Consider the following 27,825-nt stretch of genomic DNA (forward strand, 5'->3'; position numbering starts at 1 on the left):
CTTCAGGTTTGCACAGCATCTGTTCGCCTTCTGGCCACCTTCCCTTTGCTTGAACTTTGCTTGCTTATTCTGCCATCTCCAGAGGACAGGGAGGGAGGAACAACCATAATGAGCAGGATGGTGGCTAATCCCCAATCTGTTTATGCTTCTTCTCCCATAACCTCAAGGCAAGATGGTTCCATAGAGGCCTCTCTGATGGTATTTCGGATCATTTGGTCCCCCTCTCGCTTCCATCCCCGTGTCTGTAAGAGTCCTTGTGTTTATGGAAAATTCTTCTCTCGCTGGAAGGAATGTAGAGTTCCGTCCAGAATGCAAGAAAGCTGTTCCAACTGTACAGTGAGAGCTTTCCGTATCTGTCACTGTATATGTGAGGATCTCCCATCACATTTTTCCACCACTCCATTCATATAATAGTCAAAGTAGGATAGATAAAAAAATGCTGAAAGTTTTTATAAGTACAGGAAGTTTCATTTTCAATGTAAACACAGATGACGGAGGAAACAGATCTTTGTACCGCCTTAGAATTTATATTGGCCCTTGTATTTTATTCATGAAATGCATACATCTTGCTAGAGGTAAGAACTGTAAGAGAAGCTGTGCTTGCCCACGTATTACCAAACATTATTGCTGCAAGGATATTAGAAATGTTTTGTAATAACAAAATAAATAAACTAGTAATAAATTCTAGTTGTTGTAAGCTCACAGGCTGTTGGTAATATTTTCTTATGGTTTCATGACCAATGCCAGACTGGTTTTACATTTGTGGACTGGGTGAAGTTAATGAGAAGGGAAAGAGGAGGTGAAAGGAATTTATTGTTCTTTCAGTTAAACGTATTGGTAATAATAATAGGAAAAGTCCTGTCAGGCAATTTTAAAAGTATGTACAGTGATGAAACAGTTTGAGGAAAAACCTGATGCATTTAAGACAAGTTGGATGTCAGCCTACCCTGAATCAGAAGAATGTACTTCTACTGAGAAAAGAAAGTGATTTGAAGCTAAAGATGTTCCAATATTTGGAAATATAATAATGCTATCCTGTACACATCTCATGAAAAATAAGCCCAACTATGCTGAACAAGGCTTATTCCCATTTGGATGTACTCCCAGTTTAGGATTGGTTTACCAAATATACACACTGTTGAATAATTTGTCAACAATCCAATGTTTTCTAAAATGTAGGCATCAGTTTTAATGGAATACTCTTGAATGAGCATAGTAGTGAGATTTGCATTAACCTGATTTGTCTAATGTATACAATAATTTTATTATATTTGGTAACTCTGTGAAATTGTTTTATAGTGTGTTTTATATTGAAATTTTATTATATATATATACTGTTTTATATTGTAAACCGCCCAGAGTCCCTCCGGTCAGAGGAGATGGGCGGTGACAAATTTGATAAATAAATAAATAAATAAAGTTACACAATTCTTTTATGTGTATCTAGATGAGTGGGAAAGCAGATTTTCATTCCATCCTCTATCTGACTTGCCACCTCCAGAGCCATATGTGCCCATGAACAAGAGTTATCCTAGTAAAATGGCAAAAAATGACAATAGAAGTAAGTATTTTTTTTCCTTTAGGAGGTATGTTTTATAATAGTGTATTTGGTAGATTATTTCTGAGATGAAAATGTGTGAATTATTTTGAATGCTCAGAAGACGCTCCATAAATATTGAGTGTAATCATTTTTGGTAAGACCATGGAAAGAGTACCAGTTATCTCAACATGAGTGCTTCTCATTCTTCTCTCTCCCCCAATGGGTTGTCTCAGTGATCCAGTTGGATAATCCAGTAGATTGCAAGTTGAGCCAGATAGATTGGCCATAGGTTACTCATAGGTACCAGGTAGACCTACCTCAACCCACCTTTTTTTGCTGAGAAGCCAGATGCCTCCTGTCCCAAGATAAGCAGCCAAAGATGGAGGAACAACATCGCACTGCTTCTCTGCCTGTCTTTTCCTACTGTAGATATTGGGGAAGGGAGGAACACAAACCACTAGCTGTGAAGAAGAGATCAAGTGAGCAGAGAAAATCAGTAGGTACAGACAGTTCCTCCACATTTCCTCCACCTTTGCTTCAGAATTGTCAGCAGATGGAGTGACCATTCTTCATGTGGTGACTCACTCTAATTCTGCATCATTTGTACATCTGATGTGCACCAGAGGGCATAATAATAAAAATTTTAAGTTTTTAATGACAGTAGTACCATTTCTCACCAGTGAAAATGCTTAGACATTTTCACTGGTGAGAAATGATGCTACTGTCATACTGCTCTCGTGCATCATAAAAACTATTGCTAGCTCTGAACTTAGTGTGTAGTAGAATGTAAGTTACAGTACAACGTTTATATTCTAATTGCAAAAATGTGCTCTTTATCTGTGTATAACTTTAAACACCGTTATTTAATCAAAGTTTAATACTGAAAGGTTATAATTTGCAAAGTACATTCTGGGCCATAGAGTGCTTATTTGAACTAAACTTTTTCCTTTCATGTTTCTTCTATTCTGAAAAACGTAATTTGTCTTCTTTTTTTCCGGTTAGCTATAATGCTGTATTTAAGGGTGCCATAATCCTCCTGTGCCACTAGATGTCTCCCAATGACTTTCAAAATCATGATAGCCAAATCTTGAAAGATTGACTAATTTGAACTTTTAAAGGATAATTTATTTTTAATGAGATTGCTTTTATATTTTTATAGTGTACAACATTGTATGAAGTGGCATGATGGTGCCTACCCCCTGAAAAGATTGCTATCTGCAGGATTGTTCTGTTTTCATCAGAATGACAAAAGCGTCATGACGTCACACCATAGACTCTGCCCCTTTTGTACAAGTGATGCAGTGTCACAGAGCATTTACAGAAGGGGCAGGTTTTGAGTGCTGGTGCTGGAATGCTTTTGAAATTCTGCCCTCCCTTGCCCGCTCCCTACGGATGCCACTGTTGCTGACCCACGAGCTATAATTTCACCACTTATCAGATTGCCCTGGCCCTTTTTGTGTATGGGTGTTCATGTTTTAGTATGGAGAGCTTGGTTCCCTGACATGTTTCAGATAGTAGACTATAACACCTACAAACAGTAAAATATTTTCTGTATTGTAAAGCGTTGATTCCTGTCTTATGGCTATCCTCAGAATAAGAAGCTTCTTTTTTAGTATGAATAACCCATAAATCATGTCACATTTAACTAAGATGTCTTTCTAAAGAGGGTCCTGCATATTTAATTTTTCTTACCTGTTTCATCCAACGAAGAACACGGTTTTGGCAAATCTGTCAATAAAAGATTACTGTGAGGTTTGCCTTCTCTTTCTTTAGGTGGATCCAGTCGCAGAGAAAGAGGAGCTCCACCCCTTCCACCAATCCCACGGTGAAGTGGACTTACAATTCCTTTCAGGATGACTGTTATCCTTACGTATTCCTTGAACCTCTCCATGCATTCAGAATGCTCCTTCTCCTACAGCACTTTTGAGCACAACTCCCAACCTTTAGGTCAAGTTATTGTTTTTTTTTAATTTTCCTCTTTAATTTGGTGAAGCTGAAGGACTTGCTTTGGATGGCCAGCCTGCCTTGGTTTAGATACAGGCTGGCTGTGAACTTATTCCCCATTTCTTGTCATTACATTCTACTGGTACCAGTGGAACTTGCTTCCAATAACTTGCTTTGGGCTGGGTGGACTATAATATTCTTACCTTGAAAACTATCATCAAAACTTGTTGGAAACTATCATTCAGTGCATTCTGCTCAGCCTTGTCATCAACAAGGAGAGAAAAGCTGCCTTGGTTTATAGCATAATATTCTTAGACATAATTCCTAGAGATGAAAATCTTCCATATTTCTATGCATGGAAACCTGGGTCACTTTTTAAACTGTAATCTCTGTGAGATTACGGATCAATTTGGTCTGGCCCATTTGACCATTAAAAAAAACGTGGCACAGTAATTGCTACATTCCACCTCTAGAAGGAGATTGGGATAATTATGTGACATTTTCCCAGGCAATCTGTTTGATCTGTAATGCATTGTGGCCTTTTGGAGACCAAAAGAATGTTGCCATCAAGATTGCTTATAACTTTGGTTACGGCTTTCGCAAATCCATCTCAGTCTAGCTGTTGGGCTCAATCGGATTGAATTGGAGAATTTAAAAAGAAAAAAGACTGTGTGCTTGGTCATTAGGTTGGGATGCTGGAAGTGTCACTGTCATCTTGAGGATTACACCATCACTTCACTAATGGTTATACTATCAGAGCTCCCTTCTGAGATGTATCTTACCCCAAAGCTTCCCATTTATATGTAATGTTGTTTACTAAAAAAACCTGTATTTTGATCCACAAAAGACAGATACTCAAAAATTATTTAGTGTACCCAAGTATCAAAGAATTCCATTAAGACTTTTTCTGACTTTTTGCTAATGTCTGTGTCCTGAACCTCCATTTTTATTATGGTACAAGTTGAAACTTGAGTATGGAAAGTTTTTATTTGACTCATATGTGCTTCAAACAGCTTTTGTGTGGCAGCTACTAATCAAACATCCAGATACATGTAGGAAATGTATAACTACAGGACAAATTCAATTGAGCTTCTACAAGCTCTCACGAAGTTTTCAACCTGGGTTCAGAACAGTTTAGCATTTACATTCTGATTTTGCTGCAATGACAATTCCTTTCACAGGATTTTCCTTATCTGAAAAGCTGCAAGAGAAGACTTGGTTACTGCTGGGTTGAGATCATATGCTTTTGGAATCCTGGCTGTCAATAAATGGATTTGGCAATTTACAACATTTACTTTAATCTACTAATACCAACATATGGCAAGAATCCTTGAAGAATTATGATTCTATACTGAAATTCACATGATAAATCAAATACAGTATCTACTTAGGGAAATAAATTCTGAAGATTTAATTTCAAGAATCTCCCCAGTTTTATCTACCTAATATTTCGCAAGGTAGAGGCAGGAGAGAGATCTTTCAAATGATGTCAGCAGGGTCCATAAGGAAGGTAAAAAAATCAAGATGGCAGTCACAGCAGCATGATCGAAGCCCTACCCTTTTGCTTCCTGGCTTGACACTGCATGCATGTACAGAGAAGCAGGGTTTCAGCTGCGCTGCCACAGCTGTCATCTTGACTTTTTTGACCTCACCCCTGCAGATGCTGCTGAGTGATGTCATGAAGTATGGGGTGGGAAGAAGCAGAAATATTGACAAATCAATGTGCTTAATGTAATGTAATGCAGAATAGAATTGGGGAAAGGTAGAGTAAGATCTCTTATATGCATGAAAAATAAACTCCTATCTTTGAGGAAAAAGTCTGAGGAAAAAACTCAAAAACATTCACAATGATGTTTTGGATAAGTGGCCTTATCAGCAAAGACTCATCTCTGTGTATTTCCTATTTATGATAAACAAAGCAGGATGGAACTAAAGAGACCAGAAAATAGAACTTTGCATTTTCGGTATATGAGTGTGTGTGTATGTTTGTATTGTTTTTAAATTTACTTTTTGGATTAAAATACGCTTTGTTTTAGTGTTGAGGTTCATTCTTTGAACCCACTTCTGTGATAGAATTCTTATATATGAGTACCTTTCAGGATCCAAAGATTTTGCTGTCAAATCAGAGAATTACACCAACTATGATCAGAAATATGTTGCAGCACTTTTCAGGGTCATACCTGGTCTACAAGTAGATTTTTCAGTGGACTTTTGCCCTTTTTGTACGTACTTAGCAATTCTGACATCCTGTACATACAGTATTCGTCATTCCAGTTTCAGTCTGATTGCCCTTCTACGGTATATATGTGTGGATTATAAACAACTTCAACATGATGCAAAAAAGATGATTATTTACGTTTTGTTGCAGGAACTGGAATATTTATGTTTTCTGTATTACACAGAGGAGATTTTTTTTTTAATGTTCCGAAATCTCTGCATCTTGTGTATGTAGTTTGATAGTCAATTTCTTTCTTTTAGCATGTAAAGTGAATATGCAGAAAGGAATTCCAAATCCACTGCAATTGCGGTAGTTAATGTAATAGAACATTTTGAGCTAGAAATGTTGGACAAACTGATGCATCAATGAAAGGGCCTGTCGTACCTGCACTCGCTCTTGTGCTAGTGGATCAGCCATCAGATTAATAAGGTTATAGAGCAGTGTTCTTTTGCCAGTAAATCAGGATCGGTTTTCTTCAACTCGGTGCCTTCTAGCTCCAATGGGATGACAGTTCCAAATCTCAGATCTTCCAACCACCTTGACCATTGCTGATTAGGAGTGATGGGAGTTGTAACTCCAACACCTCCAGCAAGAACCAGTTTAGGAAAAACTAGTCAAGATATAGAGATGTGAAGAAGTATATTCAGCCAGGGATAGAAAGAGCAGGCAAATAATAAAAATACCTGTACTGCGCTTAGTTATGTTACGTTACTGTGCTTAATTATAAGCACATATCAGATAAAATTGCTTACAATAACTACTATTATTACTACTACTAAATAGCTGCCATTTCTGTGGTATTTAGAAAATTAGATCCATCTTTTTTTTTACTGTTAATTGATCGAAGAATTAACTTGGCAAATTAATTCTAGTGCAATATGATCTGAAATTCCAACCAAAGCCTTATCGTTTAGAATGTGATGTGGCCTTCAGAGAGAAACTAAGGCTTCTCTCTTTCTCAGAGGATAATTTGTTAGCACTTTCTCTTCTATAGGAATCTTCCTTAAAGAGTTTATGTTAAATATTGTAAGAAAATATTTCAAAGGAGAAAAGATTTGTTTTGGTGGTGTAAACCACATCTCTTTTTCTTTCACCAGATATATTTTAAAAACAACATGTTTAACACATTTTAGTACAGGTATTTTAGAGTACATATTTATTTGACTATGCACAGTAATTAAACAGGGAAAAATAAAATAAGATTTTCACCACTGGTGCCTTGAAACATTTTTAAAACCACTTTTAAAGTATCCGAATGGCTGCTTTGAAAAGAAACAGGATCTTAGATCTTATTTTCTCCAGCACCACTGTGAATTTCAAATATAAAATTTGTACTTTCTAGCTATATCATGTGTGATATTCAAACATACAACCTATTCACTATTTAGCAACTAATCTTAAAAACTTACTATACAGAAATATAATGAATTGCATAGGACTTATCAGACTGCAATTTTAACATCTTTATTCTAGCAGTGGCTTGGATGGACTAGATCAATGGAAATTTGAGGTGGATGTGTTTAAAATTTGAAAGGAGCCAAAGTTTAAACCCTTTTGATATGAATGAAAGAATCAAATGGGTTGTGAAATAACAGGATATGCATTTTAAATAAATGATCATATTCCCACCTCTTCTTATATGATTGCATATATATCATGGAGTAAAGCATGCCCATATTGTAAATAAGATGGTTTTTATTTGACTTTACTTTGGGTTATTAACATGCTTATCTTAAAGTACATGTATATGAGAAACTAGATGGCAAGTGAATTTCTTGCATGTATGAAGGAATAAAAATTAAAATGATGCCAACATTTGTCAGATGGAGCTGTATTTGCATTTGTTACATGTAAAAGATGGGTTTGTTTGTTTGTTTGTTTCTTTATTTGATTTCTATAGCCGCACATCTCAGCAAGTGACTCTGGGTGGCTTACAACAATAAAACCATAAAACAAAACAATTAAAACAGTTAAAATGTAAAATAAATACAAAATAAATATACATGGCTGCCAAGTGAGCAATGTATGGATGTTAATACAGCCAAGAGACGGGACCACCCACATGCTCGAGGCCCCAGGCCCAGGCACAAAGCCAGGTCTTCACGGCCTTACAAAAGGCCAACAGGGTCGGGGACATCCTAATTTCTGGAGGGAGGATGTTCCAGAGGGCAGGCGCTACGGAAGAGAAGGCACGCCTTCTAGTTCCCGCCAACCGACACTCCCTGGCTGATGGGACCTGCAGCATACCCAACCTACTAGATTGAATTGGACAGGCAGAAACAACTGGGAGAAGGCGGTCCCTTAGGTAACCCGGTCCCAAGCCATGAAGGGCTTTAAAGGTGACAACCAGCACCTTGAATTGCACCCGGAAGCACACTGGCAACCAGTGCAGCTCCCGTAGCAGTGGTGTTACATGTATCGAGTACCCAACCTCATTTACTATCCGTGCAGCTGCATTCTGCACCAGTTGAAGCTTCCGAATGCTCTTCAAGGGCAGCCCCATGTAGAGCACATTACAGTAGTCCAGACGGGAGGTCACGAGGGCATGAGTGACTGTGAGCAAAGCCTCTCAGTTGATAACCCTCCCGGTTTAGAACCTGATGATTAAGAGGCCACCAAGGAACAAATACTTCAGTGGGACTGTAAGCACGATGCTTAATGCAGCGCAGTCCTCTTTGATATTGCTGGTTCACTTGTGATTATCATACTTGGATATCCTTCCCATCTCCCAGAATTGTATTATCTCCTTCTAAAAATTTTGTTTTGTTGTTTAAGAGGTTCAATTGACACATTAAATCTATATAAGCTTAAGATTCTGTTTTTCATTTTAAAACATCTACCTATGTGGATTTTAATAAAACTCCACAAGCTGATTCCTGCGTCACATTGAAAACTGACCACTAGATGGTGCTCTTCTGTTTGTTTGTTTTACTTAGACCTCTACACCATGCAAGTAGTCCTCGCTTAACCCTAACTGGGACTGGCAGCTCCATTGCTAAGCGAAGTGGCTGTTAAGCAAAACATCACATGACCACCCCACCTAGCGAAGGCAGTCTTGGCAGTCCCGGTTGTGGTTGGTAAGCGAATTAGCCACAGTCGTTAAGTGAGACATCACATGACCACCACTTGCAGTCTTCTGCCAGCTTCCCCATTGACTGCTTGTTGGAAGCCAGCTGGGAAGGTTGCAAATGGCGACTGTGGGGATGCTGTGATGAATTCACTTATTTTGAAATCCGTAAGGCAGATCCATGGCATGTGAAATGTCAATTGGGCCGCCTCAATTAAATAACTGGCAATTTGTTTTAAATTTGCCATATGCTAACACGCTGCTTAATGTTATGGAATACAGTTAGGTATCTGGATAATATTTATTTACTTTTTAAAAAATTTAAACTGCTGTTTAAATTTTCAATAGCCAAAATTCTCTGGGCAGTTTACAATAAACCACACACATGCACATACACACACAAATGCAATTCAATGAAATCAATTAAATGCAGAATAAAAACACTATACAAACTAGGCAGCTGTGTGGCCATCAACATTTAAAACAATGTGAATTAAAATACAGTTTAAAAGCTTGGGAAAATAGAAGGGTTTTGCCTCATGCCAAAATGATGCCAACGCAGGTACCAGTTGAGCCTCTTTAGGGAGGCAATTCCATAAATGGGGTGCTACCACAGAAAAGTTCTCCCCTTTACAGAGACCTCCACCTCCACCTCCTTTGATGGGGGGACCTGGAGGAGGGCCTCACTGGAAGATCTTAAGATTCCAGTAAGTACATGAGGGAAAGGCACTACTTCAAGTAATCTGGTCCTAAGCTGTTTAGGGCCTTAAAGGTCAAAAGCAGCACTTCAAATTGGGAGCAGAAACCATACTAGCAGCCAGTGTAGACAGCAAAGTACTGGCATAATATGTTCATATCGGTCAGGCCTAGTGAGCAGTCTAGACTCTCTGTTTTGAAGCAACTGAAGTCCCTGGACTGTTTTTAAAGGCAGTTGTGCATACAACACATTGCTGTAATCCAACTGGGAAATTACCAGAGTCTGAATAATCAAATACTAATAATAAAAAATAGCTGTATCTGTCTTTGTCCAGGTAAGGTCACAGTTATTAAATCAGGTGAAGCTGATAAAAGGGCCGCCAAGGTCACCTCTAGTAACAGTGATGGATCTAGTACTGCAAACCTGCTCCTTTAAGGGCAAGTGCGGACCCCTCCAGGACTGGCAGGACACCACCCACAAACAGTATTTCATCTTCTCTGGACTGAGTCTCTGTTTATTGGCTCTCATCCAGTCTATTACTCTGTCCAAGCACTGATTCAGACGAAATCAGTGGAGGGGTATATCTGGGTTTCATCTGCATATTGATGACCTTTCCCAGCAATGTCATCTGGGGGAGAGTCAGTCCACATCCCTGGATGACTTCTCCCAGCTGTTTTATGTAGATGTTAAAAGGCATAAGGGATAAAATGGACCCCTGAGGGTCTCCATAACCCAATCACCATGAGGCAGAAGAGTAAGTCTCCAGCACCACCTTCTGGAAATGGCCATCCTAGTGGGAGTAGAATCACTGTAGTATAGTGCCCCCACATCCCAACTCTTGACAGCTTGCCCAAGAAGGATCCCATGGTTGATGCTATGGAAAGCCTCTAAGAGGTCCAGGAAGACCAACAGGGTCACACTCCCCATCTTTTTCCCAGCACAAGGCAACCCACAAGGCAACCAAGTACATCTCTCTTTCATAGCCAGGCCTGAAACTGGATTGAAATGGATGCAGAAAGTCAATTCCATCTAAGAGAGCCTGGAGTTGATGGGCCACCATCCATTCAAGCACCTTGTCCAGGAAGGGAATATGGGCCACTGGCCTCTTCAGGAATGGCCTGTTTAATGCCACATTTAGCTTTAGATGTAAATTTTAAACATTATGTTTATCAACATTAACATTTTAGAAATCATAGTTAATATTGATATAAACTTTATCTTCAAAGGTTTAAATTATCTAAGCATTAGAGTGTTAATGTCCAGCTAATACTGTATAAATACCACTGTACCCAAATAATCTACTACAGTACTTGTACCAATTGAAGCAAATATTTGTAGCTCAGGGTTGAACTGTGGAGTCCTTGGTGCTCTCTGAGCCTTGTTGTTTTCTTGCAGATGTTTCATTGCCAGACTAGGCAACATCTTCAGTGGAAAGAGGGAATGGGCCTTGCTCTCAGTTTATATACTGTGGCGGAGCGCATCCACGAACACCAACTAGCAGAAGACACGATGAGAACTCCTTAATCTCACAACACATGGACAGACTCAACCATAGTTTCAACTGAGAAACTGTGAGCATCCTAACCCAAGCCAAATCCAAAAACGCCAGAGAATTCCTGGAAGCCTGGCACTCAGACAGAGCAGCCATCAACAGACACATAGAGGTAAACAACATTTACATACCATTCAAAAGAGACAATAGAAAAGCCAAAAGACCAGGACACTCCCTTGCCAGCAATCAACACCCAGATATGCAAAAATCAACACTAGGATTAATACCAGATGAACCATCAAACAGCACAATACACCCTAATCAAGGAACTATTAACTCAGTCAATCAGCCAAGCAGCAAACAACAGCCCAATCAAGGAACTCCCAAGGAGAGAACAACACCCCCACCAACACAAGCAGGGCAAGCCACGGTATATAAACTGAGAGCAAGGCCCACTCCCTCCTCTCACTGAAGATGTTGCCTAGTCTGGCAATGAAACGTCTGCAAGAAAACAACAAGGCTCAGAGAGCACCAAGGACTCTACAGTATTTGTGTTCTATAATAATACCATTTTAAAAAATTAAAAAGAAAAAAATTAAAAAAGGAATGACCTGATCACTGCCTCTTTTAGAGAGGGTGGAACTGTCTCAGTGAAGCCTTTGCAATTATTTGCAGAGGGGTAACTGAATTAAAATAATAGCTTTTTGAAGATATGGAGACTAAATTGCACATCATGTTCCTTTAAAAGTTTTTAGAGACATACTGTAGGCGGCTGTAGCAAAATCAGTATTACAGCACACAGCAGGTACCCTGAGGTTGTAGTCAAGGCTTTGGAGGCTCCATGTAGCCCTGGGACCCTGAATTCCCCCTCAGCTTGGCCAATACAATTGTGCCATCTTCCCCAGCCCTGGTACCTTCTCATTCAGCTGTTTGTGGGATTACCAGGAGCACCTGGAAGCAGGGCCGCAACTGGGGGGGGAGGGGGGGCAACCGGGGCATGTGCCCCGGGCGCCGTGCTGGGGGGGTGCCAAAATGAGTGCTGGGGAGGCACCAAAATGGGTGTGGAATCCAAGTTTGTCCCGGGTGATACAGACCCTAGTTGCGGACCTGCCTGGAAGAGGGTTAAGGCATAGGAGGACCACCTCCCAGCAAATCTGCTTCCTTTTTGCTGATGACAGGGAAGAAGTAACCATTTGGAGCAGGGTCCCTGGGAGAGAGGAAGCGAATAAGGCTTCTTTCTCTCAGCTAAAATCTTACAGTGCATAAAGCATATGTGTGAATTGTTTATGATGCAGATAGCTCAAGAATAATGACTTTTTCTTTTCCAGTGATTTGGATTGAGGGGGGGCTTAATGTGTAAATAAATGGGATGTGTTTACTCTGGCCCTGCCCACAGTCCTGTCAATTTTTACAAACCGCAAAGGGTTCCATGAGGTCCAACGCAGCCTCCCAATCTAAAAAAGTTCTAGCTGTATGGCCATTTCCTTTTGAATCCTGAATCTCTTAAATTCTAGCTGTTCATGCAAACAAATGTCCTAAAGGTAAAATAATTTTCTCTTACCAAGGAAAAAATAGGAGCAGTGATGTACTAGAACCAGATACTAAAAAACAGGGGTTACCCTTGGGGTTTTGGTCATAATTATCAATAGAGAACATGTTTTACATAGTAAATAATAACAGTTAATATGTTCATAGAATTCGCATCGCCCGGTAAATTACCCTTCTTCTCCTTCTCCTTCTTAACATTCTTGAATCTAGAGGACAACAAAGGGTTTCCTAGCACCTTAAAGATTAATGTATTTGTTATGACATGAGCTTTTGTTTACTCCTTCAGATCTCTTAAAGCAGTACTGAGAGTTGCCAGTATACAGTATATAACCTTGTCTGGATAGAATGGGAAGGATGGAAAATTACATTTTAAAATACTGTTAACAAGGAACTTCCCAGTTCTTGGATGATGATACAAGGCATTACTGCACTGATGAGCTGACAGACATATGTAGGGTAATTTAAAAATTGGAACTGTGGGGGAAACTCTAAACCAGGAGGGAAGACTTGCTCAATTATATGCTGGTTCACTTGTTTTGAAATGAAATGTGTGAGCTGTGTTAATTTCTTGTTTTTCAGAGAAAGGGGCTTTTTTGTAAACTGCTGTAGGGCAGTGCTGGCTGACTGAAAAAGATAAGCAAACATTGTGCTGCTAAAATAGATATGGGGAGAGTTGGCATCTACTTTAGACAACTAAATATTAGCAACTATTCGTTAATTGCAAGAACTTTGGAATGAAGTGTTGGAATACCGGGTGTTAACAAATTAATGGTTAAGTTTTCTTGACTGTATTCAATTTTATAATCCTGAAATGAGATTAATTCCACAAAAGACTTCTTTTCACATTTATTGGATATACTAGAGAAATGTTTAAAAAGGATTGGTTTTCAACTTCATTATGTTGGAAGTATAAAATGATGAAGCTTTATAATCCCATGATTGTTTCATCTTGGTTTTATATTCATGGATTTGTTAACATGGTTTTTGGAAGGTATGATTTAAAGATGTGAATGTGATTCTGAATTATATTCCCAACATTTGAGTTTTATCAAAACATGAAAAATGATGGATTTATTTTGCAGCAAAAAAAGAATGTTTTTTTAAAGTGAGAAGGTAGTTCCACACTTTTTTTTAAACTTGCCTTTTTTGTATTCTTTTTGTACTCCCCTTTTTTCTTTAAAGGATTTTAAAAAAAGAGATCTGATCTGGCCACAGCATTTTGATATTGATTTCACCACTGGCACCCCACAATGGCATACGCCTACCCTGCCAAACCATTTTTCTCCTGCCTTCATCTGATCTCTTGTTCACCAGTAAGAGGGGCTTAGCTGTGTTAACATTTTATTTATTCCTGGGCTGTCCAAAGGCAGTTTCCAGGTGTGTCAAAACTGTTGTCACCACTGCCTTGGAGGGAGGTCAGGTGACTGGCACTGCCCTGAAAGAGAGGCAATAAAAATAGGACAGGAATTGGCTGCCTAGTTTTCTGCAGACTCAAGGCTGGTGGAAGAGGGCTTCGACTCAGCAGTGGGGAAAAGGCTACTCAAAAAGATGAAGAAAAGGCTGGATACTGGAAGGGAAAAAAGTAACAACCGGAATCTGGGCTAATGGAGGGTAAGGAATCCAGCGTCAAGCGGATTAATGCAGCGACATATACCAGCTCAAATGCAGCAGGGCTACCTCACAAGGCCCAAGGCTGCCAACCTGCGCCGCGTCATATGGCAATGCGCCCCATTGGGCTATGGAGGAATTACTTCCGAGTAAACGCCCACGGGACAGGTCTACGGCCACCTCCTCGTTACAAAAGGGACCAGCCGCCTGAGCCGAAGGGCGCGCGGCAGGTAAGCAGAGCAAGTGCAACCAGCAGCCCGTGTCAAACGGTGTCGAGGGCCACTTTTCCCATCTGGTGCAGCGTCCGCCGATCCCATCGCCATCTTGGCAGACCCGGACGCGGGGCGGGCTCTGCCGGCTGGACCCGCCTCTGCGGTGATCTCACACGCAGCCAGTTCAGCCCCCGTGGGGTGCTCTCGCTCAGACGACGGCTGCCCGCAGGGTCGGAGATGCGGTGTCTGCTTTTGCTCTGGCTGCGGCAGCCCCCGTAGGGCGAGGACAGGTAATCAAGACAGAGGCGCCCTCGGCCCAAGAACAGCTGCAGGCGGCGCCCGGGCGGGCGGTCGCAGCAGGGCTTCGCTCTCCGCGCCGCGTGGTTCACCTTGGGAGCCGGGCAGCAGCTGTTGCAGGGAACTGGGAACCGGGAGGGCGCCGGCCGGGCAGGCTCTCCGGGGCAGGACTAGCCGGCTTGCAAGCCGCCCGCGTGAAGCATCTCCAAAGACAAGGCAGTGGGTGGGGAGGGGCTGCCAGCCTTCTGCCCCGGAGCCACGCTTGGGCCACTGTCCACGGGCTGGACTTTAGCCAGAGGAGCCCTCTTGGAGCTACCAGGCGGAGGGGAGGCGTAATTCCGGGGGGTGTTGCCTTGTGAGGGGTCTGCTCCGTGTGGCTTTTGCTTGCCCGGCGATAGCCTGGAGCAGGGAAGGGGGTGAATCTGCTGGGCGCTCTGTGGGAGCCTTGAACTTGCCCGCCCCTTTCCTGCAGGTTTAGCGGCGAGCGGCGCCGTCCTTCTGGGTGCAGATCGACTCAAACTCGCCACCAATACGGTCCCTTTCCTCGTAAACGTGATCCTATTGGCTACGGGGTGGGCCCATCGGGGTGATACAAGCGCTTCTGTTGCGGCTCGCCGCGGGCGTGTGAGCGTGGGCGGGGAGGGGTCCTCTCTGCTTACGCCGTAATCCCGGGCTGGATGCGTTTCTAAATCAGTGGAATTGCAGCAGTTTCGTTGACTAATTGGGTTAATATTCAATGCTCCAAAACATTCAGGAAGTCGAAATGCTGGTACTACTGCTGCTGGCGTTGGTAGCCACTAGAATCTCAGAGAATAAGCGGTTAGAACAAGTCTCTGCAGTTTTCTTGGCAACGTTTTTGGAAGTAACTTGCCAGTATTTTCTTCGTAGGGCTGAGAGAGAATGAGTGGCCAAAAGTCACCCAGTTGGCTTCGTGCCCACAGTCTTCCAGTTCCTAATCCAGTACCTTTAACCACTACACCAGTGTTCCTCAACCTTGGCAAATTTAAGATGTGTGGACTTCATTTCCCAGAATTCCCCAGCCAGCATGGCTTGCTGGAGAATTCTGGGAGTTGAAGTCAACATCTTAAAGTTGCCAAGGTTGAGAAACATCGCACTACACTGAACTGTCCTCGTGATACAGTAGCATTGAGTAATTTGCTTTTTGTACAAGGTATAAATATCAGAAGAAATTCAGGATTTTATTTAAAATGGATGGATTTTATTTTCAGTTGTCACCCATTTTGGTCCCCCATGTCTTCTCTCCAGTTTCCAGAATCTGTCTGTTCCTTAAGCATGATCCAGGTCAGCTGGGCTGAGATGACAACCATCCTATAGCAATTACTTTCTCCTTTCCCTTGTAATTAGCCAATTATGGCAATACTGTTTGGTGGATTAAGTAATTTTAATGACTTAATTGTCTGGTGGTGTCCACTCTACACTTTTAAGTAAAACCGAAGTATCTTCTAAATTATATTTGCATTTTTCCTTCTCTTGCATTGAGATAGAATTTTGTTCAGTCCTCAGTTTAGAAAATCAGATGGCAGATGGTTTACTTGGTTTTCAAAAACAGGAAGTTCAAAAATAAGCTCTGTCTCTTATTTTTTATTTTTAAAAACCCTTATGTCCCCAGCTGATTGTAAAAAACACTAACATGAGGCAACATAACTTCCTGTTGCAGAGACTTTACTTTGCAAGTCCATTCAGTATACCTTCTTTGACAAAGCCATCTTTGATAGCAGATTTGTTTGTTTGTTTGTGTGTAATAGAAAATCCTGTCCCTTCTGAGGTTTGTGTACTTAAATTTCACACTTGCAGGCATATTTCAGTGGCTACTTAAATTAAATTAAACTTATATTCATTGGATCCCTAAATTAAATAATCATCTTAAACAAGGTAAGCAGACCTGGTCACAGTTATTCTGTGCTGCTGCATCATTAGTCCAACTGATATGGGCACAATGCTCTATGGAAAGGGAGTCCTGGTTCCTTTTCTTCCTAGATTTTTATCCACTTTTTTTTTTATTTGGTCAAGGCAGAACTAGAACTCAGTCTCCTGGTTTCTAAGCCAGTAATTTCTTTATAAATTTATGTTATAATATAACATAATATAATAATTTTTAATAAAATTAACTATGCTCTAATGCCTACTTATTGGAACCCATACGTTTTCTATAAGAATTTTCAGCTTTTCTATAAACAGGAATTCAGATCTCACAATGGAATTATCCATTCAGTCGTATCCAACCCTTCGCGATTCCATAAGCCAGCTCTCTCCTTGATTTATCCAGATCTAAATTAGCTATACCAGTTTATCTCTACAAGCAGTTCAGTTCCTTTTCACCATCACCCCGACATCATCTGGTTTGTTTTTTGTTTTCAAGGAAGAATCAGTATTCTGCATCTGCTGATTCAACATGCTATGAAAATGGGGCTGTTGGTTAGACATGTTGGAAGTGCACTAAGCAAAAATACAGAATGCACTATCAGCTCAGAATGGGCAAGTAACATTGGCTTTCTTCTTTTACAGATCAGATTCTACTTCCCAAATTTTCAGAAGTGACGAATAAACATGGATGTTTTTACTCACATCAGCACAAAGAATTTCTTTTCTGCAACTAATATGTCTGGTCTTGTATCTGGCAAATTTGAGGATCAACTGAATTTAAGCAGTAATTCTCCTTCGATGTCAATAAGTAAGCTTTTCCCAGCTTTGTTACAGTGCTTTGGCATTATCCTTTGTGGATATATAGCTGGAAGAGTTAACATAATTACATCAACTCAAGCCAAAGGATTAGGAAATTTTGTCTCCCGCTTTGCACTCCCAGCTTTACTGTTCAAAAATATGGTCTTGCTGAATTTTTCCAATGTGAATTGGTCCTTTCTATACAGCATCCTGGTTGCCAAAGCATCTGTATTCTTCTTGGTCTGTGCATTAACATTGTTGATAGTCACTCCTGAAAAACGGTTTAGCAAAGCTGGACTGTTTCCTATTTTTGCTACTCAGAGCAATGACTTTGCACTGGGATATCCTATAGGTAAGAATCATTTTATGTAATCTATGTTGTATTTTTTTCACTGTGCTTTAGAATTAGCAATGCATGATACCCATTTCCAAAACACATATTTGTATTTTTCCTTTTTTGTATGGAGCTCTAATATAACAAATAAATGAGCCATTTCATCAGCAATGTATAAATAACTTTCTGCATACAGAAGAGCTTTCTTGAAACCAGTCACATTTTTTCTGTACCCATAGTGCAGTATTTTAATTTGAGGAGTAAATGCACATTTGCTCCCCAAAAGGAAAAAAATATATTGGCCCAATACTACAAAGACAGGGTTTTTTTTAAAGGATACCATACGTGTTTTTAGCCTATGTAAGCCTCAAAGCAAACATTTCACATATTAAACTGCCTCCAAACTCCAAAATCCCATTGTAAAGCTGCAAAAGCTGCAGATGCTGTACTTAGCATTTGGTGTGCAGTCAACCTTCATGAATTGTAAGCCCTGCTCTGTGACTTAGCGTGTCTGGTGAAGCTAACCCATTATGCTTAATAAAACGTTATTGGATAAACAACAGATGAACATGACGTGTAAACTTATTCTGTGCGCATGAGTGCAACAGTTTCATCATTTGTAGGGAGTGGCACATTGGGTACTATATTTGGATCTCCAGATTAAAAGTGTTCACTTTTTTTTTTTACTTGCCTGTTCTTAGAGCTGCACTGATTCACAGAGCTTGCATTTATATACACTGTTAACTAATATTACCTTATGTTGATGCCATTTATAAGAAAATAATAGTTTGAATTCTTAGCTGGGAAAGAAAGCTAAGTGCCATATCCAAGCAAATATTGATAAGCCAAATTCAGGTGGTTTATGGACCCTATCATTAAAAGGTACTTGACAGAATGGAGTATCGCTTTGTCCTTTAAGCACCATGATAACCTGAGTAGTATATGTCATTCTAATTATGCTGACTAAAGAAATCGTAAGCAGAATGAAGTATTTTATTTTTGTCATGTAAAGGGCAATCATTTGATACTATGATGAAACAGGGAACCTGATATAACTGGTTTTTCTAGGAAATGGAAATCTTTTTCCTCTTTTTCCATAATCCTCTTCTGTCAAAGTTCCCACTGAAGTTGTCTAAACATATCATCTTTGAAAATACAGGCAGGCCATTCATTATAAGTTATGAAATCTATTGTGATTTAGTTCAGCTTAAAACAGAGCTACCATAAATCTGTGTGCAAAAAATCTGGGTAGTCACTAGATGGTAATAAAAAGATATCAAAAACTAGTATCTTGCTACTAACTCATGGATTGTCTGGATTTCAGTAAACTGAATATGATAGCCCTACTTAAAGTAGACCTGTTGAAATCAATTGGATGTGTTAGTTTTGCAGGCCAGGTACTTTACAAAAAGTCATATGTTAATTTCCTGTAATTTTTGTTCTATGCATTTATTTTCAGTATGGAGATTATGTGATTTTTTTTCTTTGTGATTGTAAATTGTCTGCAAATCAGTGGTATACTATTGTGATGGCCAAAAAACTTTATTATTTGCTAGTTAATTTTCAGGAAAAATGTAACATGCTACTTTTGATTTTTACAGCCCTAAGTAATATCTTAGAAAATACTTTCTCTCAAATAAAACCTGTCAAGTTAAGATCATTGGATGAGGCCATGCTCTGTACAATGTTTAGATCAGTGTTTCTCAACCTCAGCAACTTTAAGACGTGCAGACTTCAAGTCCCAGAATTCCTCAGCCAGCATGCTGGCTGGGGAATTCTGGGACTTGAAGTCCGCACATCTTAGAGTTGATGAAGTTGGGAAACGCTGGTTTAGATGAATGCATGCAAGGCATGATCTCTCCTGCGGTGCTATTATGATTGTATTCGTGTAAGGAGGCTTATTGTGAGAAAGTTTCAGAAATTCATTAAAATTCATTTTAATTTATAGATACATCATTGAATGTTCTTGTTTTTTTTAAAATAGATGGCAATAAATTGAGTAGCTACTTGCAATAAAATGCAACATATTTTTAAAATGAGATACAAATACTTTATGTTTCCATAGATATGAAGGGCTGGGGGGGAGGAAATAATGTTGCTCCCGCTCTCCTATTTTCCTCCCAACTTTTAAATCTTTATTAGGGCTTTGCAAAGCCTTCAGAAGAGGTGCTTCAAGGCACACAGAAACACCTGTGAAATATTTCTTTTTGAGCAATCTTCTCTGAGCAAGATTTGTGTGGCTACTTCATAGGTTACTCCTGTCTGTCTCCATGTGGATATGGTGCAGAGCCACAAGCAGCTTCCAAACAGCTCAGGTAGCCTTGCAAAAGACAGGACTGCTTTAACAACTCAAAAGAAGGGCTTCATTGGTACTCATGTACCTTAGGAAGAGCCTCTTCGGAAGATTTTGCACAGCCCTAATCTTTATGCTTCTGGTCAGCTACTAGTATTCCTCCTGAAAAAAACAGGGAGAGCAGCTGGGCCACATTGCTAACTTTCATGTCTTAATACAGTCTGCTGATCTGTTCCCTTATCACGTGTGCCCTTTTATCCTCACTTCAAATGCTTGCAGTTGGGCACCTAAAGAATCAAGCAGCAGCTCTTTGGGGGCTGAATTGATTGAAAACTGGTCTCTCTCATTCAGAGTGCGGGAGGCAGAATAATGGATTTAAGTCCCAGGAAGGTAGATTCTAATTGAATTGTAGTTAGAAGATAATTGTAGAATTATTAGAAGAAACTTCCTGATAAGAGCAGTTGGGCTGTAGAACCAATTACCCAGAAAAGTGGTGGGCTTTCCTTCACTGGATGTGTTCAGGTGGAGGCTGCATAGTCAACTGCCTGGGAGGCTTTAGTTTGGATTCATGCACCGTGCAGGGTTTGGGCTCAGGGCCCTAACTGGACCTTCCACCTAGTCTGATTCTACGATCTCAAGGGCTATGTGATCGTCCTTACGAACAGATGTTCAAGGTGGAACTTAAGTGTTGTCACCGTTTCTCTCTTACGACTTCGAACATTCTAACTCTTGTTCCATTTTTTTTCTGGTACTGGATTTCTCAATGCATTTCATCTAGCTAGCAGGCTCAATTCTTTGTTAGCATGTGTTTCAACTTGAGGGGTGATTCATACTACCCCTTATCCTGTTGCTTTGCAGTTAACCTCAACCCAGTTTTGAATAGCGTCTGTAGCATTTTAATAGGCTTTCTGCAAGGTACACACCCTAATTGCTTGGGATAAGGAATGAGGTAGCGTGATTGGTTAATATGGCAGCAAGAAATGGTGCATTCAGCTAGTAAAATCACATAGTTGTATGGTCATGGAAAAAAATACCAAGACATTTCAGGCACTTGTATACACTGGGTGACTTTGGGCCAGTCACTCTCTCTCAGCCCAACCCACCTCATAGGGTTGTTGTGGGGAAAATAGGTGGCAGGAGTATTAGGTACTTACAGGAATTTGCAAACTCCTGTAAGATGAATCAGATAGAAGCTGGCACAGTAGTCTCTTTCTTGGGGCATGCCAGGCAGCCAGTATCAGAGGTAGAGAGATACTGTTGAGGGATTTGGGATACAGGTCCTATCATTCTAATCAGCATGGCCAATAGGAATAATAGACATTTTAGTTGAAAACTTTGGGTGGGCAGGACATTGGGGAAGATGGCCAAACTGATATTTCATTAAATATTTGCTTGTTCAACTTAAAGATGATAGATAGCGTTTACAAGTTTAAGAGCCAGGAACTTACCTGCCCCATTGTTTCCCTTGCTGGAAAGCCTGTTTTGATTATTTGGCTTGTGTGTCGTCTGCCCTATCAATGGATATGCAAGATTCAGTCAACCTCTGTTTATTACTGAGCGTAAGATGATGTGAAGGCAATTTGATTAAGAGAAAGACGAGCTATAAAACAAGATTATCATTAATGGAATGTCAGATCATGTTTCAAGCTTGCCTGCAAAGGTATAGCTCCTTAGGTTCTAAGTAGATGGGGTTATGTAACTGTTCTCAGGAGAAGTCCAAATCTGAGTGTAAGATTCAAGGGCCATTCAGTATTGTCAAAGGCTTTTAAAACACTTGCGTTAGATCATGTCCTGCCCTCAGCAAACAGAATTTTTCAGGTGATAATCCAGCGGATGATCTTGCCAATAAAATGTGAATTGAGAGCCACTTTGGTGTAGTGGTTAAGGAGACTGTGATTTTTAGGCCTCCTCTAGGCACAAAAGCTGCTGGGTGACCTTGGGCACTCTCTCTCAGCCCAACTCACCTCACAGGGTGGTTGTTGTGGGGAAAATAGACAGCAGGTATGTTCACCACCTTGAGTTATATATAAAAAAGGCAAGATAAAATAATAATAATTTTTGTTGATATAACCTGTTGCTTCTCTTCATTGTTCAACATGTCCTACCTTCTAGAAAAGACTTTTAGGTGGCAGAAGAGATTGTGCAATGGGAAATGCAACTGATGAAATTTGGAATCCCACCCCTTCTGCAGGGAATAATGTCACAGCAGTGTGCAAAATTTTCCATTTTATGTTTCAGACAGTACTTCAACCTTATTAAAAGTATTCTGGCATTTTTCTGATATTCCAGAAGCTAAAAGAAAAAAAAACACACAATTTCAAACTCAAAATGCTGGTTTCAGATTCAAAAAGTTACTTTGAATTTGAAATACCTGTTTTAAGGTTGAAATAGTCAGTATACCATTGGAGCACTTCCACTAAATTTGGAACAATCCATTTCAAACTCCACAAAATTACTTCAGGTATGAAATACTTTGGAATCAAAATGTGTCAGACACTCTAGCAGTGTCCCTTGTGTAAATTCTGTTCAGGCAAGGTTCTTACCTGTTCCAGCACATTCAGGATCTCAATGTATGTGTTGTTTTAGAATCTGTGGTTACTTTGATTAGGTTATACCCACCTTCATTTTTCTTGAATTGTCACGCAACAGTTCTGCCTGCCAAGGCACTAGGCTATAATTCTTACCAGCCCTAGCTAGCACAGGGAATTCAGGGAATGTTTGAAATCATACAAATACCTGTGGGGTAGCAGAATGAGGATGACTTCTGTGGTGTAAATCATTCAGGGTAATGGCTGAGATTTGAAGATTAAGAAAGAAAATTGATAACCAGGTGTTCTTTTTTTTTTTTAGATATACTATATATATGAAACCATGGAGTGGTTTCCATACTCTGAGTATGGAAGCTGCTCTGGGGAAAATAACTTGAATGTTGGAATAAGAATTGTGAACAAGATTGTTTTTGTCACCTTATTCCATCTACTGTATGAAGAGTAGATAAAATGTGAGAATAAAGTCATGTCCAGTGTGATTAACTACTTTTCATAACCTTTATCTTTTCTTTCTCTAGTTGAAGCTCTGTATCAAACTACATATCCTGAGTATCTCCAGTACATTTACCTGGTTGCACCAATATCTCTTATGATGCTAAACCCCTTGGGGTTTATATTCTGTGAAATCCAGAAATCACGAGACAATCGGAATCTCTCTCATAGCAGAATGAAGATTGTAGGTCTTGGGCTTCTTCACGTGTTGCAGAATCCAATTGTATTTATGGTCTTCATAGGAATTGCCTCCAATTACGTTCTTAAACAAAAGATTCCTACATATTTGGAAAACTTCCTTGATAGTCTTGCCAATTCATTTTCTGGCTCAGCACTTTTTTACCTGGGTCTCACCATGGTCGGCCAAATAAAGAAACTGACAAAGGGTACGTTTGTTGCGCTGATTCTTCTCATCACAGCTAAACTGTAAGTTTTTTTCCTTGCATTTCTGTGGTTTGGGGGTCAAGTCTTAAATATTTTGTCATGAACTAAAAAAATAATGGATTTTTAAAGAGTGAGCTGCATATTTTTCTTTCAGGTTATAAAAATTGATTGCCCTTCTTATTTTAACTTATAGGAATGTAAGATTATTAAATGGTAAGGATCTTCAAATACTTTGTGCTTGGATTGCATATATGAATGCTACAAAACCAGTGCTCCTAAAAATACTACATTTAGGATTAAATCCATATATAGTCCTTTATAGAGAAGATTCACTGAAAAATAATTTCTAATTTAGGTCTCTTGGAAATCAGTGGCTTTATGCTAAGTAGGACTAATGCAAAACACAGGAAAGATTGGAAAGTGGTGGGCAAAAGAAATGAAAGGCAGGAGAAAAGAGAAGGAAATTTGAGTAAATTTAATTTATACTAAGACTATTTACTATGGCTTTCTGTAACTTTCTTTTCTTGCAAACCTTAATGGCCCACTGATAAGTTTTAACCACTAACTCAAAAGTGTGTTGAGTCTCAACTACTATGGAATAATTTACATACCATTTTTTTAAAGGAATACAGTAAGTACCTTGCTATATTAGCAGTAGTCCTAAGTTTTGCAAAACTCTCAGTGACATGGGTTGTCTAGAAACGATCAGTGATCCATGTCTTATTTTTCACCAACCTCATGTTTTAGGTAGGTGAAAAGTAGGCTGTGACAAGAAACATTTCTTACTTTTTGCTGCATTTCTAGAATCTCTGCACCTCAAAGTCAGGCCGTTTTTATTTTTAATGCCGTTTGGAAAGAGAGTCTCTAACATTGGGATTGAGTGGGGAAGTAGTATGGTAGGTAAATAAAGAGTAAATGAAGTAAAAGGTACTCGGTTCTTTTAAAGACTACTTTGGTATTAGGCGGTTTTGATTTTGTGTTGTCCATTTAGCGCTAACTCCTAGAAGAGAGATGGCCCTTTATGTTCCCCAGTGTACATGTGATTTGGAACTGGCGCCGGAACCGCTCATGTCTCCTAGTACGTGCTTGTTCGTGTTGCAGTCACAATGATCTTACTCAAGTATTAGTGTGCATCATATGGGCAGAGTGTGAGTAGAAGGTTGGTGGTGCTGCACAGTACCTTTGTGCCAGCTACCCTTCAGCCTTCATGTTGAGATTTTAAAAATAGTTGGAATTTCCAGCTGAGTAACGTGTGTTTCCTTCTTTATTCTAGGCTGTTGATGCCCCTTCTATGCAGGGAAATGGTGGAATTGTTAGACAAGAGCCACAGTTTGGTCAACCATACCAGTTTATCCAACTATGCGTTTCTCTATGGAATCTTTCCAACGGCTCCGGGTGTGGCTATATTTGCAACACAGTTTAACATGGAAGTAGAAGTTGTATGTCGTTTAAATATTTTTTCCACATAACTAATTTCTTCTGCAAGTTTTACTGGCTTCTTCAAACTGAGGAAGAATTACAGTCATTTTAATGATTTAGAAAGCAATTAAACATGCTGATGGATATTTCAGAAGTTTTGTGTATCTGTTCTGAAGTTCATTTTTGTGGTTAACTTTCTGGATGGGTAAAAGAACTGGTTAATTTCAGATGTTCCAGGGGGAAAAACTGTATAGCCTGACAATAAGCAGTAGTAAAGTTGATACCTTTCAATCTAAATTTGCGCTCTTCCATTTAATTTCAATTGCAGTTAATTTTGCTTGAGTAAAACCTGAGTTAACTCAAACTCATGAGTTGTTTCATATTAAAACATTTAACTTGACAAAGAGTTCCTACATAAGAGTAATTTAAAAAACCAGAGGCTTTGTTTATGCTTTACTGCATTTCCCCTTGAAAAGAGTGAGAGTTAGAGAAATCATGATATAGCATTCTTTATTGTTAAACTACTACTTCTGAGGTCATTTGTGAGGAAGAAGACTTCCATTGGAATAGGCTGCTATTACTTTATGCATTCTCATCCCTGCTGTTTTCTGGCTGTTCTCTGACAACACCTGTTTAAGCAGATGTAGTATAAGACTTTTACTATCGCCAACCTTCAAATTTTGACCTCAAAGATTTCAAAGCTGGCATTATAAAAAAAAACAAATCCTCTGATAAATCTTCAAAAGTAGAATTTTTTAATTTGAGATGATCAAGTTATTAGCCGTTTGCCATGAACAACCAAAAATATATTTTGGGCCACAAATTGTTCAGTATCAGTGTTAATGCTAATGTCATCATTGCTTTTCTTGGCTGCAGAATTTCTGTGACTCCCTGAGCATTGCACAACAATTAAAAACTATAATTCTAAATCTTGATATCCAATTAAAAATATGCCGGGATAATTTTAAAAAATGGTGGAAGCCACCAGAAATCTGTGTTTCGAATGGCACAATCTGTACTTGTAACGGGTGCCTCGTTTCCCAATAAGGCATGGACTCACTTAGATGGGGCTAAGGATTTCCGTTTATTGAGTAGAGAGTGCACGCATGCAAAAAGACGGGAATGTGGGCGTGGTTGCGGGGTACCCCGTATATACCCGCGTGGCGGACCTTGTCCACCTCCACCCCCCATTGTCCCACAAGCTGGATCCGGATCCTTGATGGGCGATCTGGAAACGATACCGGTCTGTTGATGGGCGATTAGGGTGATCACTGCCGGTCTCCTCTGTCTTCTCTCCTTGTCCGGTGCAGGTGCGTCCCCCGGGGTAATGTGTGGAAGTTCCGCCGATCTGTTGATGGTTCCTCTGGTCCGGGCAAAGGTGTGCCTCCTTTGTCCTTGTGATCGCTTTTAGTGTTTGAGTGCTTAAGGGATTAGGGTTATCCCTTCCTCCTTCCTGAAAGGCATGTTCCCCGTTGTGATGCATGGATGCCTTGCAATGGGGAACATGACATACTGCCCCCCCAAGAAAACTCTAAGGTGCCGGTTTGTCAGGGTATGCTTCGTGGAAGCGTTTGACAAGCCGCTGTGCTGAGACCTCTCGCGCTTGCACCCACTCAGGGTGGGGGAAATGTTTCCATTGGATGAGGTACTGTAGAGTGCCCCTTAGCCTTCTGGAGTCTAGTACCTCCTTAATTTCGAAATGTCCATCTATCATGATGGGCGGGGAAGGGGGGGGTTCGTTGTGCCACTTTGAAGGGGTGACTGGTTTTAGTAGGGCACAATGGAACACTGGGTGTATGCGTCTCAAGTTGTGTGGTAGCTCCAACTTGAAAGTCACTGGGTTGATAATTTCTATGATTGGGAACGGACCAATGAATTTGGGTGCCAGTTTCTTCGAGGGCTGCGGGGACTTGATGAACTTAGTGGAGAGGTAGACCCTATCTCCCACTTTGAAGTTTGGCTGCACCGCCCTGTGGTTGTCTGTGAACTTTTTGTATGTTGCTTGAGCGTCTGAGAGAGCCAGCTGGATGACGGGCCAAACCGTGGCCAGTTGCACCGCCCAGTCATCTGGGGAACAGGGTGGGGTGTCTGGCTGGGGCAGTTCCGGGATCAGAACAAAGTCTCTACCATATACTACCTTGAATGGGGTGTGACCCGTGCTCTGGTGCACTGCATTGTTGTAGGCCACCTCGGCAAAGGGTAGCAGGTCTACCCAGTCATCCTGTTGATAATTTATAAATGAGCATAGGAATTGCTCCAGGGTGGAGTTAAGAATCTCCGTAGAGCCATCTGTGTGGGGGTGCCAAGCCATGGACAGTGCTTGCTTGGTTCCAATTAATTTTAAAAATGCCTTCCAGAATTTGGAAGTAAATTGTGTGCCCCTATCCGTCACCAAACGGGAGGGGGCGCTGTGAAATTTATAGATGTGGTTTAAAAAGAGGCGTGCCAGCTGTTGCGCGGAGGGAATGGAGGCACAGGGTACGAAGTGTGCCTGTTTGGAGAAATAGTCTTTTACCACCCAGATAACCGTTTTTCTCTGACTGGGTGGCAAGTCCACAATAAAGTCCATCGAGATTTCTTCCCAAGGGTGGGAGGGGCTCGCTACCGGCTGCAACAGTCCCTGGGGCTTCCCCACTTTTCGTTTGGCCATGGCACATGTGGGGCAAGCAGCGACATATTCCTTTACATCCCTCCTAAGAGTGGTCCACCAGAATTGTCGTCTGACTAGATGCAGTGTTTTTACAAACCCGAAGTGCCCAGCTGTTTTGTCGTCGTGTGAGCGGCTTAAAACTTCCGCTCGCAATTGCTCTGGCATGTACAAGTTATTCTGTTTCCAAGCCAGATCGTTTGTGAAAGATACATTGTGTTGGTTGGTTTGCAACCATGTATCCGTTTTGAGGGCTTGAGCAAACTGTTGTTGCAAGCTAGGTGAAATTGACCTGCGTTTCCCTCCTTCTGCGGGTGGCTGTGCTGGGGTGCGCTGTGTCCCGGTTTGGCTGCATGTAACGGCTTGGCAACCCAGCTGTGTGTCGGTCCGCACAGTGCCTAC

General features: G+C 40.5%; 2 protein-coding genes across 5 annotated transcripts in view; both read left to right on the top strand.

The window, feature by feature from the left end:
- Nucleotides 1–7,515, top strand: part of WIPF1 (WAS/WASL interacting protein family member 1) — a 76,290-nt gene extending 68,775 nt beyond the window's left edge. The window contains exons 7-8 of the mRNA XM_063318155.1: nt 1,448–1,561; nt 3,314–7,515. Of these exons, the coding sequence (XP_063174225.1) occupies nt 1,448–1,561; nt 3,314–3,369 (170 nt within the window). The 3' untranslated portion in view covers nt 3,370–7,515. The remainder of the gene's footprint in view (nt 1–1,447; nt 1,562–3,313) is intronic.
- Nucleotides 7,516–14,448: 6,933 nt separating this feature from the next.
- The window catches only part of GPR155 (G protein-coupled receptor 155), a 35,690-nt gene continuing 22,313 nt past the window's right edge, over nt 14,449–27,825 (top strand). For 3 of the 4 annotated variants that reach the window (XM_063318164.1, XM_063318166.1, XM_063318167.1), the window contains exons 1-4: nt 14,449–14,616; nt 17,155–17,657; nt 23,000–23,399; nt 24,631–24,796. In XM_063318164.1, coding sequence (XP_063174234.1) covers nt 17,192–17,657; nt 23,000–23,399; nt 24,631–24,796 — 1,032 coding nt within the window. In that variant the 5' untranslated portion in view covers nt 14,449–14,616; nt 17,155–17,191. Of the gene's footprint in view, nt 14,617–17,149; nt 17,658–22,999; nt 23,400–24,630; nt 24,797–27,825 lie in introns of all 4 variants that reach the window. The other variant, XM_063318165.1, reaches the window with a different exon arrangement.

Source organism: Candoia aspera, chromosome 1, assembly GCF_035149785.1.
Source record: "Candoia aspera isolate rCanAsp1 chromosome 1, rCanAsp1.hap2, whole genome shotgun sequence".
Classification (NCBI taxonomy): domain Eukaryota; kingdom Metazoa; phylum Chordata; class Lepidosauria; order Squamata; family Boidae; genus Candoia; species Candoia aspera.